This window comes from Sus scrofa, chromosome 1, assembly GCF_054392235.1.
Source record: "Sus scrofa isolate SSC_HxYL_T2T_F1_AM1 chromosome 1, Sscrofa_HxYL_maternal_Yorkshire_Landrace_v2.0, whole genome shotgun sequence".
NCBI lineage: Eukaryota > Metazoa > Chordata > Mammalia > Artiodactyla > Suidae > Sus > Sus scrofa.
Window position 1 is genome coordinate 246,907,813 of NC_139383.1, and position 12,503 is coordinate 246,920,315.

General features: G+C 38.2%; 1 protein-coding gene across 1 annotated transcript in view; it reads left to right on the forward strand.

Moving 5' to 3' along the window:
• The window catches only part of UNC13B (unc-13 homolog B), a 239,668-nt gene that overhangs the window by 140,805 nt on the left and 86,360 nt on the right, over positions 1-12,503 (forward strand). Inside the window, 1 exon segment of the mRNA NM_001435262.1 lies at positions 1,913-2,003. Within this exon segment, the coding sequence (NP_001422191.1) occupies positions 1,913-2,003 (91 nt within the window).

Consider the following 12,503-nt stretch of genomic DNA (forward strand, 5'->3'; position numbering starts at 1 on the left):
GAACATTTTAGCTGCAGTCTATCAGGCCTTCTAGAATCTGCAGTTCTTGTCTTACTAGTTAACCCCACAAATGGCAACCTCTGAGTCTGGAACTGACCTGGGCCTGGTGTTCCCTTCCCTTTTTGACCCCTGGGAGTCTTTCCCCACCTGGGCCCCGCAGGTTATTTCATTCAGAGGAGTGCTTTGAATGAAATAGGCTTCCCAGCCTATTAACATTTCAATTTTTGGTGAACATTATTTTCCTTTTGTTTTGTTTTGTCCCTAGCTGAGAAAACTAGGGGAGAGTTAAGAAAAGAATTGGTCTAGAAACAAGATCTAACCCACCCTTGTCTCCCCAGGCTGTGAGCAGTTTGTCTGACAGTGGGTACCCGTAAGAAGAAAAATTTAAAACCTGTCCTTTTATAAACAGTCATATAATGAAGCTTAGTAAGGAGCTTGAGAGGTGTTATTATTGAGCTAAATTGGTCCATGAGTTGCTGATAGGTTGGGGCAGAACAGAGTTTCTCAGTCTTGACACTATTGACATTTTTATTTATTAAAAAATTTTTTTTTTAGATTTTTGTACATACATGTTCAAGATAGTTACCTAGAGGTGGAATTGCTAGGTCAAAGGATATATGCCTTTCCACTTAAGGTACCCTCCAAAGTTTCCCTCCAGAGTTGTGCCAGCATACATAATCCAAGCAATTGTAGAGTATGAGTTTTTCCACACCTGCCCCAAACCAAATACTATTGACATTTTTAGCTAGATAACTCTTTCTTATGGGGAGCTGATGTATGCATTGTAGGATATTTAATAGTATTCCTGTGACTACCAAAAATGTCTCCAGATATTGTCAGATTTCCCCTGAGGGGCAGAATTTTCCCTAGTTGTCTCAGTTAGGTGGCATCAGAGCCTAGCATATATTTTATGTGTCTAGATGGTGGGTGCTTGTTTGCTGCCTTGGCAGTAGATCCCAGTGGGATAGAGGAGATGCATTATCACCAAGAATTAACCACTGTTAAGAACCTAGATGAGAAGTTCCTGCTGTGGCGTGATGGAAACAAATCTGACGAGGAACCGTGAAGTTGTGGGTTCAATCCCTGACCTCACTCAGTGGGTTAAGGATCCAGCATTGACGTGAGCTGTGGTGTAGGTCACAGATATGGCCTGTATCCCGCATTGCTGTGGCTGTGGTGTAGGCCGGCAGCTATAACTCCGATTCAACCCCTATCCTGGTAACTGCCATATGCCACAGGTGTGGCCCTAAAAAGCCAAAAAAAAAAAAAAAAAAAAAAAAAAAAAGAACCTTGGTGATGATTTGTTCTATTACAGGATAGCATTTCTGTCTCAAAGCTACTTTGTCATATTTATTGTTCCTTTCACTGAGGATATTCCTGAGATAGCTCAAGGAACAAGATTATAGCAGGAAAAGGGCTCGCCTTTTTGTCTTAGCACCTTGATACAGTCTAGGAATTGGTAAGCCTTCCAAAAAATTTAGTGGAGCAGGAACGGTTTGCAGGTACAAAATTCTGCCATAAGGATGCTATGAAGAACCCCCAGGGCAGGCTTGTCTTGAAAGGTAGGGTGAGAGGGTTACTTCACACATCTCTGAATAGTTTGTTAGACTTGACTCAGTTACTTCTAATATCCTGATCCTAGACTATTCCAATGAGCTGCCTCATCAGGTGAGTGGAAAGTGGGGGGTGGGGGGGAGAGAGAGGCAACAGATGAAAAGCAAAAGGAGTTGTTCTTTTAGAGAGGAATGTTTTTCACTTTGGATATTCAGGGTTATGCTGTTTTAGTGGCCTGAATCACTATACAAGTGTAGGCATGAATACAAACCTTTCAGTTTTAGGTTTTTGACAGTTTTGCACTGTCATCTTGTGGCCCGGGCTTATTTTTAAGGGACTTTCTTTTCTTTGTTGCAAGTTTTCCTGAGGAGAATGCATCTTCGCCATTTACCCAAGCCAGAGCACACTGGATCCGAGCAGTTACCAAGGTTCGACTCCAGCTGCAGGAGGTAGGAAATCTGTTGTTCTGGTTCTAGTTGGGACGCTTTTTCCTTTGAAATTGGGAGACATATGGTGCCAAAGAAGCAGTCAGTGATTAGTCATCTTATGGTGTTCTTCTGGAAATCATGGCAAGTAAGCTAGAGCCAAAAGAGATGGGGAGTTGGCTGTTGGCTTCCTTCTATGCTCACTAATGGAAATCAAATAGACCTAGTGGATTAAGAGCCTTAAGGTAAAATTAAATGCATTTTCAGTACTATTATCACCTATGAGACCATTTCATTTTGAGTTTAGAACAGGAGACTATTTTAAGGACTCTTATGGTCAGTCTTTGTCTCCCTTGGCCAGCCAGTTGAAGTACCACTGGCTGACCTTTACAGGGCCAGAAATTTTACTCAGAAATTTGGTGTTCAGAAATTTCCATGGGCTTCCCTAATTTAAGGCCCAGAACATCAACACATTAATATCTAAAGCAATGTAAAAAAAGTAAAAATAGATATATTTTTCATTTTCAGTGTTATAAGTTTGAAATGCCCTTATCTATGTGTCAGTAGTCAGTCTTCAAGCAGAAAGGATGTTTAAAAATGATAAGTGGCTGTCAGTAGTATAATGCCCGGCAGATGTTAAGAATGCAAGCATGCTCACATGTGTAAACCCACTTAAAAAGTAATGTATCTTGAAATGATTTCACACTTAGGGAAAAGTTGCCAAATCAGTAGTATAAAGAACTACCATATCCTTCTCACAAAAATGCTCCAGTTGTTGACATTTTACAATATTTGCTTCCACCCCTTTATGATTTATCCTTTTCTGAGCCATTTGAGAGAAAGTTGGAGGCAAGATTTTTCCTGTTACTGTTTCCTAAAAAAAGACTACTCTCCAGTATAACCAACTATCCAAATAGAGAAATCAACAATGACAACACTGTCATCAAGACCCCATGCAAATTTTGCCAGCTGTCTAAACCATGTCTTTCTGTCCAGGATACAATCTAGGCTGACATGTTGTATTTAGTAGTTATATCTCCTAGTCTCCTTTAATCTGGAACAGTGCCTCAGTTTTTCTCATCTTTGATAGTACAGACCTTTCATTTTCTGGTATATTCTTCATTTGGGCTCCATCCAGTGTTTTTTCATGTCCAGAGTCAGGTCATACTTTCTTGGCAGGGAATACACAAAAATGGTGTTGGGCTCTTTTTTTTTTTTTTTTTTTTTTTAATTTGTTAGCCACACCCGTGACATGTGGAAGTTCCAGGACCAGGGATTGATCTAGAGCTCAGAGACAACACCATGTAGTTATCCTGTAGGCCACAAGGGAAGTCCTCTTTGGCTCTTTTTAGTGAATTGCATCAGAAAGTACTTGTCACCTTGTCCTCCCCTTGTATGTTAACCTTAATCGCCTAGTTAAGTTTCTATCAGTCAGGTTTCTCCAATGTTCAAGTACCATTTTTCCTTTTGTTATTGATAAGTGTTTTGTGGTATACTACTCTGAGACTATGCCAGTATCTTGTGCTTCATCAGATCTCCACATACCAAATATGCATTTATGACTTCTGTCTGAATCTACTGCCACTCATGGTGGTTGTCAGATGGTAACCTTCTATTTCCGTTATCCTTTCTACATTCATTAGTTGGCATACTACAACAAAGAAGACATTTCCCTTTTTTTCCCATCAATTTTTTATTTCTAATTTTTCTTTTTCTTTTTTTTTTTTTTTGTCTTTTTTTTGCTATTTCTTGGGCCGCCGCTCCCGCAGCATATAGAGGTTCCCAGGCTAGGGGTTGAATCGGAGCTGTAGCCACCGGCCTACACCAGAGCCACAGCAACGCGGGATCCGAGCCGCGTCTGTAACCTACACCACAGCTCACAGCAACGCTGGATCCTTAACCCACTGAGCAAGGGCAGGGACCGAACCCGCAACCTCATGGTTCCTAGTCAGATTCTTTAACCACTGCACCATGACAGGAACTCCTATTTCTAATTTTTCAGAAGGGTTTTACAATTTTTATAATAAAGGAAAGTAAAAAAAAACCCACCTCCATGTGAGGAGAAGTTCTGAGAAAAACAAGAGTATATTGGAGTGTTTTTTTTTTAAGAAGCTATTCAGAGTCTCTCAAAAAGAATAGCTAAAAACAATTACCAAAGCTTGGAATTATTTAGAGAAAAGCTAAATGGCTTTTTTAAGAAGAAAGAACAGTAGTAAATATATTCTTAACACAGGTATTATAACTGGCAGCTGATCATCTGTGGCCAAGAAGAGGAAGATAAGCCAGAGTTTAAAGAAGGATCTAATAACAGTTTAAGATAGAGGCACAAGTACACCATTTATATTTAAGATGAGATTTGCCGAAAGGTTATTAAAGTTAGGGTTAAGTATGCACTAAGGATTTTTTTTTTCTTCTGAGTAACTGGAAGTTCTGCCTATCTGCCCTAAGATAATTTTTGTAAATTTCTTATTATATTTCCTTATGGAGGTGTAAGCAAATATGAATTTTAATCCTCTCTTCTTTTTTAAAACCAAAGATGGTATACACACTGGAAACATATTTTTTAAAATTGAAGATTAAATTAGACTGTAAATGAAGATTTACATTGTTTCAGGTATACAGCAAAATATATACATATTTTCTTTTTCAGATTCTTTCCCACAATAGGTTGTTAGGAGATACTGAATATAGTTCCACATTGGGAACATCTTGCTTTTTCACTTGGAGATTCTTCCATATTAGCCCTAACATAAATTTATTTTTAAACAGCTGCATAATATTTCATTATATGAATATACTGCAAGTATTTAACTAATCTTCTGCTGCTGTTCATTTGATTGTTGTGCTCATTTGCTATAGCAAACCATTTTGCAAATGATTACCTTTTATATATGTCATTTGGCTTCTGCGCAAGTGTATCTGAAGGGATATGCATTTGTGATTTTAATAAATACCACCCTCCACTTAGCGGTGACTTAAAACAACAGTTTTATTTTGTTGTCTTATATGTTAAGGAGTTCTGCTTTAAGCTACCTTCTTTGCAATCCAGGTAAAGGGATTAGCAGCTTCTAGAACACTGCCAAAGTTGATGGTAGAGGGAAAAAAAGATAAAAAATGAAAGCAAACAAAGCAGATTGCACTCTGGCTCTAAAAAAACTTCTGCCCAGAAAATATATGTCACTTTTGCGTATATTTCCCTGGCCAAAGCAAATTCTATAACCATATCTAATTTCAAATGAATAGGACTGTGTATTTTAAAATAGAGAAGCATATTTATGAACAGCTTTAGTGAATATCCCAAAGGGTATCTGCCTTCTGCCAGCTTATACTCTGCTAGTAATGTCATGAGGTACTTCTTTCTTCCCAAACCCACCAACAGAGTGACTTGTTAAGCTAGTGGATTTTCACTATTCTAGGCAGTGGTGTCTCAGTAGAGTTTAAATTTGCATATCTTGAGTATCGTTGGCAAAGTTGAGCATGTTTTCACTTAGGTAAAAGCCATTACTTTTCTGTAAACAGTCTATTTATATTCTTTGCCCATTTTCTTTTGATTATTAGGAGCTTTTTACCATTTTAGAGAAATTAACATTTGCCTGTGGTTGGAGTTGCCAGTATTTTTTTCTCAGTGTAATAAGGCATTGAAATAAAGTTTTTGACCTTATTTCCTTATTTTCTTATTAGAAAAATGACAACATTTTCCTAATCCAGAATATGGGGAGAAAATAGTACATTTCTTTTAGGATTTTAAATTATCTGGTAAGGAATTCCCATCATGGCGCAGCGGAAACAAATCTGACTAGGAACATGAGGTTTTGGGTTTGATCCCTGGCCTTACTCAGTGGGTTAAGGATCCAGAGTTGCCATGAGCTGTGGTGTAGGTCACAGACGCGGCTCCAGTCCTGTGTTGCTGTGGCTGTGACGTAGGCCAGCGGCTACAGCTCTGATTAAGATCCCTAGCCCGGGAAACTCCATGTGCCGCAAGTGTGGCCCTCAAAAGAACAAAAAAGACATTTAAAAAAATTATCTGGTAAAACTTTGAATAAAAAGGAAATTGGGAGTTCCCTTGTGGCCTACTGGTTAAAGATCTGGCATTGTCACTGTTCTAGCTTGGGTCACTGTTGTGGCATGGGTTTGATCCCTGGCCCAGGAACGTCCACATGCCATGGGTACAGCCAAGTAAATAAATAAGCAAATAAATACATAAGCAAATAATAGAGGAAATAAAAAATATGTATATATATACTTCCATTACTTCATAGTACCTTCATGATAAAATGAAACCTTTAAGATCTAGCTCAGTGTGACTCACCCTATAGTTCATGGACAATCCCAGTCCTGGAACTGTTTGGTTCCATGCTTTGATGAAATAAGCACTGAAGTTGAAAGCAAGTATTTAGAGGCAGTTTGGATTGTCATGACATCAAGCACATGATCAGCAGCCTTGTCTGACTGAATAGGCTATCGACCAGAAATACCAGTCCAAGACATATTGGGAATAAAAAATCAGATCCTTCACAAAAAAGAATTTGAAAAGCACTAATAGAGACCCTCTATGCCTTTCCAGTTTTATTCATTTCTGCTTCTATGTTTAGTCAATACTTCCAATATACAGAATATTTTTTTTTCAGAGTACTTGCTGTTTTCATGCATGGTATACTTTCTCCTTCTCCACCTAGCTAACTTCTCATTCACATATTTTAAAATCCAGTCAGTTTCCAGACCCTGTGTGTACAGTAGTCCACCACTGTATCCAGGGTTTCCCTTTCTGCTGGTTTGGTTACCTGCAGTCAATAACAGTCCAAAAATATTAAATGGAAAATTCCAGAAGTAAACAATTCATAAGTTTTAAATTGCATGCTGTTATGGGTAGTATGATGAAATCTCATGCTGTCCTGCTCCATCCTGCCCTGAATATGAATCATCCCTTTGTCTAGCACATCCCACCTTCTAAGCACTTAGTAGCCATCTCAGTTATCAGATTGACTGTCACAGTATCACAGTGCTTGTGATCAAATAACACTTATTTTACTTAACGATGGCCCCAAAGTGCAAGAGTGGTGATGCTGACAGTTCAGATATACCAACGAGAAGCCATAAAATGTTTCCATTAAGTGAAATGGTGGAAGTTCTCAACTTGAAAGAAAAAAAATCATATATGCTGAGGTTGCTAAGCTTTATAGTAGGGACGGATATTTCATCCATGAAATTATGAAGAAAAATAAATCTGTGCTAGTTGTTGTTGTCACACCTCAAACTGCAAAAGTTATGGCCACAGTGCATGATAAGTACTTAGTTAAAATGGAAAATGCATTAAAATTTTGCAGTAAGATACTTTGAGAGAGAGAAACCACATACATACAACTTTTATGACAGTATACAGCTGACCCTTGAACAACATGAGTTTGAATTGCGTGGGTCTACTTATATGTGGATTTTCTAAAATAAATACTACAGTACTACACAGTCCGTGGTTGGTTGAATCTGCAGGTGCTGAACCTTGGATGAGGAAGGCCAGTTATGGGACTTGAGCGTCCCAGAATTTTGGTATCTATGGCAGGTCCTGGAAACAATTTCTGCAGATAGTGTGGGACAATTGTATTGTTATAATTGTTCTGTCTTATTAGCTTTGTTGTTAATCTCTTCCTGTTTTTAATTTATAAGATAAATTTTATCATAGGCATGTATATATATATAAGCATTTGCTGGGGGTCTTGGATCATATCCCCTGTGGATAAGGGGAGACTACTATACTTTTGCTAAAATAGCATTTACCATAATGTAATGGAATTACTTGTTTACTGTTACATCTTTTCTGTTTACTTGTAAGATCTTTTAATGCCAGGGCTGTGCTTTTTATTGCTGGTTTTCTAGAGCCCAGTATAAAACCTGGAAGAGCATTTAGACTATCTCTTAGGCATGCTTAAGCAGCCAGAAAAGCCCATTAGCATTTCCACAGAAGTCTCCATGTGCTTCTTTCTTCTCTTAATTAATTCTTAAAAAAATATTTCCCAAGGCCTAGCACCTAAAGCCAGTAACAGCAAATATTAACTACTAACATTAGCTATGTTGTGTAATTTATATATACATTAATATAAAGTTGCTAAATTTGGACCATACTTAGTGTGGACCTAAAATTTTTCTGTTAGGTGTTGATTTTGTGAGCTTTATTCTGGGTTATTAAATATTTTTTAAAAGCATGATTTAATGATTTTTTTTTCTTTTTAGGGCTGCGCCTGCAGCATATGGAAGTTTCCAGGCTAGCGGTTGAATCAGATCTGCAGCTGCTGGCAACCGTGGATCCAAAGCACTTCTGAGACCTACACTGCAGCTTACAGCAACAGTGGATCCTCAACCCACTGAGTGAGGCCAGGGATCAAACCCATGTCCTCATGAATACTACTTGGGTTCGTTTCTGCTGAGCCACAGTGGGAACTCCTAATGATTATTAATAGATTATAATATTCCATCCTGTAGGTGCTTCTTAAAAATTCCTCTTGTTTCTTTACTGTTATAAATTATGCTTTGATGAGTATCATTAAACATGTCTCTTTTCATTTCTGATTATTTCTTTAATTAGATTCAAATATATTGGTGAGTTTAAAAATATATACCTTTTAAAGACCTGTCATAAGCTTTTTCTTTTTCAGATGTGAAACTATTTATTTATTGTCATTTATATATATATTTTTTCTACTGTAGAGCATGGTGACCCAGTTACACACACATATATACATAAACATTTGTTTTCAGAATAGTTTTTCCAGTTTGAACTTTCAGTATTTGAATGTGCCACACCAACATTGAGTATTATCATTTCGGAAAATTTTTGTCAGTTTGTCAGAAGAAGAATGATATCCCACTGTTTTAATTTGCATTTCTTTGATTATTTATTTGACTATTTCCCATAAGCTTCTAGGTCATTTATACTTCTCTAGCTGATAGTGCATTCAATAGACTTTGAGTCATTGCAGTACCAGCCGAGCTGCCCTGATGCCGCCATTCTTGTAAGATTGTCGGCAACTTGAGGGAAGAGGTCATGTAGGTCATCTTTGTATCTGGGCTGGCTGAGTACCTGGCCATATGCACTTAATAAGTGTTTGACATTGCTAATGCCGATGAGGCAGTAATGTTGGTGGTGTGGGTGGAATGGATGTAATTCTGTACCTTATTTGGCTTAGCTGCAGAAAAATCTGGAGGAGGAGGTGAGACTTCTTAGCTCTAGAAACAGAGACTGCGGTGGCAGCAGGTGGGTGGGTGTTCCAGGTGGAAGGGACAGTGAAGGAGAAGGCACAGAGATAGGCCATGAGGAAGCCTTGACAGAAGCTCTTGGGTTGCTAAGGAAAGCTGATGGGGGACAGAGTTAATAAGCAGGGATAGAACTGAGCACATAGTTTAGAAGTGTTTAAATGGGGCCATCCCAGGAGGTCCAAGATTATAGCCACTTAGCCTGAGAGATGGATCAGTGTTTTCTTAAGGAAGATCATTAAGACAGAATGAGCTGGCTCTTGCCTGCAAAATTCTGTTCTTACTTACCACATTCTCCCAAGCAAAGAGACTTCCTTCTTATGCTGTTATCGGTGCCCTGAAAAACAGATACCCCCTGGGAAAATAATAAGGTCCAAGGGAGGGCTCTTGAGGATCCCATCTCGTAGTCTTAGTTGCATAAGGAAAGCACCCTTTCTATAATTTTAAACTCCAGGGTTTTGCTGTGATCATGGCTGCCCATCTTAACTTCTACTACATCAGCTCTTTGCCTTCATGGAGACCACAGTTATCCTGCCTTTTTATCACAATGTTTCAGCCTTCTCCCTAACCATTGCCACTCTAACATTAAAAAAAAAAAAAAGAATATTTTGGATAAGTAGTAAATGTAAAAATATAAAATGCAAAAATTATATGTATAATGTGAAGTTTCCCTCCTACTTCAGACTTCCAGGCCTCTATTCCCCATCTCCCCCATCTCATCATTACCTGTGTCTTATGAATTAGTCCAGAGGTAATCTGTGCATTTACAAGCATGCATGTGTGCACACACAAGTGTGTGTATATTACACACATTGTCCTTCACCTTTTATTCATTTACTGCTACATCTTGAAAAATTTTCTGTATCACAAATAGATCTACTGCTTTAAAAAAAAAAAAAGAGCTGCATAGTATTTCTTTCTGTGGATGTATTATAATTTATATACTCTGTTCCCTATTGGTGGACCTTGAAGTTGTTTCTAATATTTTGCGAGTACCACAGTGTTGTAATGCAAATCTTATAGCAGGCTAAATACTTCCAGACCTCTCTTAACCACAGCTTTTGGCATCCTTCTTCAAAGTTTATGGTAAGCCCTACCCATTGCTTCACAAGCTAGAAACCTGTCTTAGGCAAGGGCTTTTACTGCTGCTCTCAAAAGACTCTTTCTGTCCTTTGGCACACTGTGGAGTATTTACCAGATATCTGAGACCAGAACCGGTAGTGGCTAAAACCTGGCTGTTTGCTAAAGCCCTTTTGTGTGGAGATGATGCCTTTTTTTTTTTTTTTTTTTTAATGTCCGGTGAATTATTAGGTCAGGCTTGGTTTTCTTGGATTTCTCTGCCACTTCAAGGCCAGTAATAGATCCTCACATAACCTGTTCTCACACCCACTTTCCTTGTTGAAATTAGATTCCAACTTTTGCATAACTCCCCATTCATTCATTGAAAACTTTAGTATATACATCACACTTTTCCTTCTAATTTCAGCTACTGCCATAATCATCATCATCATAGTAACCACATCATTAAATACTGTTACTGTAAGTGCTTTACCTGTATAACCCAAATGAATTCCTATAATAATTCTATGGCTTATGCTATTAGGTCCATTTTACAGATTAAGAAACGGAGGTTTAGAAAGGTAAATTCACCTAGCTTAATCTAGACCTATTTAACTCCAGAGCCTATGGTGGATTTTTTTGTTTGTTTGTTTGTTTGTTTTTTGGCTGAGCTCATGTGGAAATTCCTGAGCCAGGGATCTAAACCACGCCACAGCAATGACCCAAGCTTCTGCAGTGGCAATATCGGATCCTTAACCCACTGCACCACAAAGGAACTCCAGAGCCTATGTGCTTAACACTTCTAACTACCACCATAATCTTAGAACCATGTTTTTAAAGTGTGTTTCATGGGACTCCAGTTTCTAGAACTGTTAATAGGTTCTTTATTAGGTGAAAGTTTCTCTATAGCCAAAGAAACTTGGAAAACATTAAGTTCTAATACAGTGCAACACCAACAGATTGCCTTATTGAAAGACTTCTCAGGAAACTGAATATACTGTGGCTTGCTGTGATTCTTCAAGAGGGAAATGAAAAATGCACAGCATTAAACTTTTTGGACCATGAAACTGACTGTTGGAGAGTATCCTAGGAATCATTTTCCGAGGAATACACTTGAGGAAAGTCTGTCTCAGATTATTTTATTGTCAATTCATTAAACTGTGAATTTCAGTCACTGAGCTCATAGCTACCTAATCCTGTGTTTGTTTTTAAGTCTTTATCTTATTGGACCTCGCTGCAATATTTGACACTCCTGCACCCTCCTTCCTGTTCTAATATCTGAGAAACCATTCCCATTGCTCTTTTCTGATCTCTCTTCAGTCTTCCTTTCTGAATTCTCTCCTTGCTCACTTTTTAAGTGTTGGTCTTTAGGAGTCCTTTCTTTAATCCTCTTTTCATATGACTTTATACATTCTTGTTAAGAGATCTCATTTATTATGTCAGTTACCACTTACATGTGAATTGCTCTGCTGTTTGTATATCTAGCCCAGACTTCTCTTCTGAACTCTAGACCTATATGTCTAGCTACTTCTTGTGTGCTCGCTTATCCCATCAGCATATCAAATTCAGCTAGTTCTAACCAAAAGACATCATCTCTCAAAAACTCTTTTGTTCCCATGCTCTCCAGTCCAACTTTAAATCCACTCTATGTGATTGGGCTCTTGGGAGGTAAGAGAAAGTAAAGTCATCCTTTCTACTATGTGGAAGAGTTCAGAGCAGGAGTTTCACTTACCTTCAAAGGGAAGGAAGGATGAAGTGGCTATCTTGTGCATGTATTAGGCACTCTGTAAACATCCTATAGACAGGATGAATGAAAAGGATGTAGAGTAGGAAGCTAGTCTTTTTTCATTCTGGGCCGTTATTTTGTGGAGAGGAATGAGCAGGGTTCTCTGACCTAAAAATCTCTTAAAAAGGAGAGGTCATACCCGTACTTGCTCATGGTCACTTTGGGTTGAGAAATTTTAATATAGTTTCATCTTTCCAGCCATCCATGGCTGTGGATCTTCCTTCTTCTCACACAAATCTTGCTTCTATTTCCTGTCATTCTTTGGAGATAGAGACAGAGATACTGTTCTTCATGTGCTCTTCCAACCTTCTCATCCAGTCCTACTTCTATATCATTTCCTCCTAGTGGGCTAAAAAGGGAAAAGGAATTCCATTCATATCTTTAAAGGAAAAAATACCTTTTTATTGAGATATATAATTCATATAACATAAATT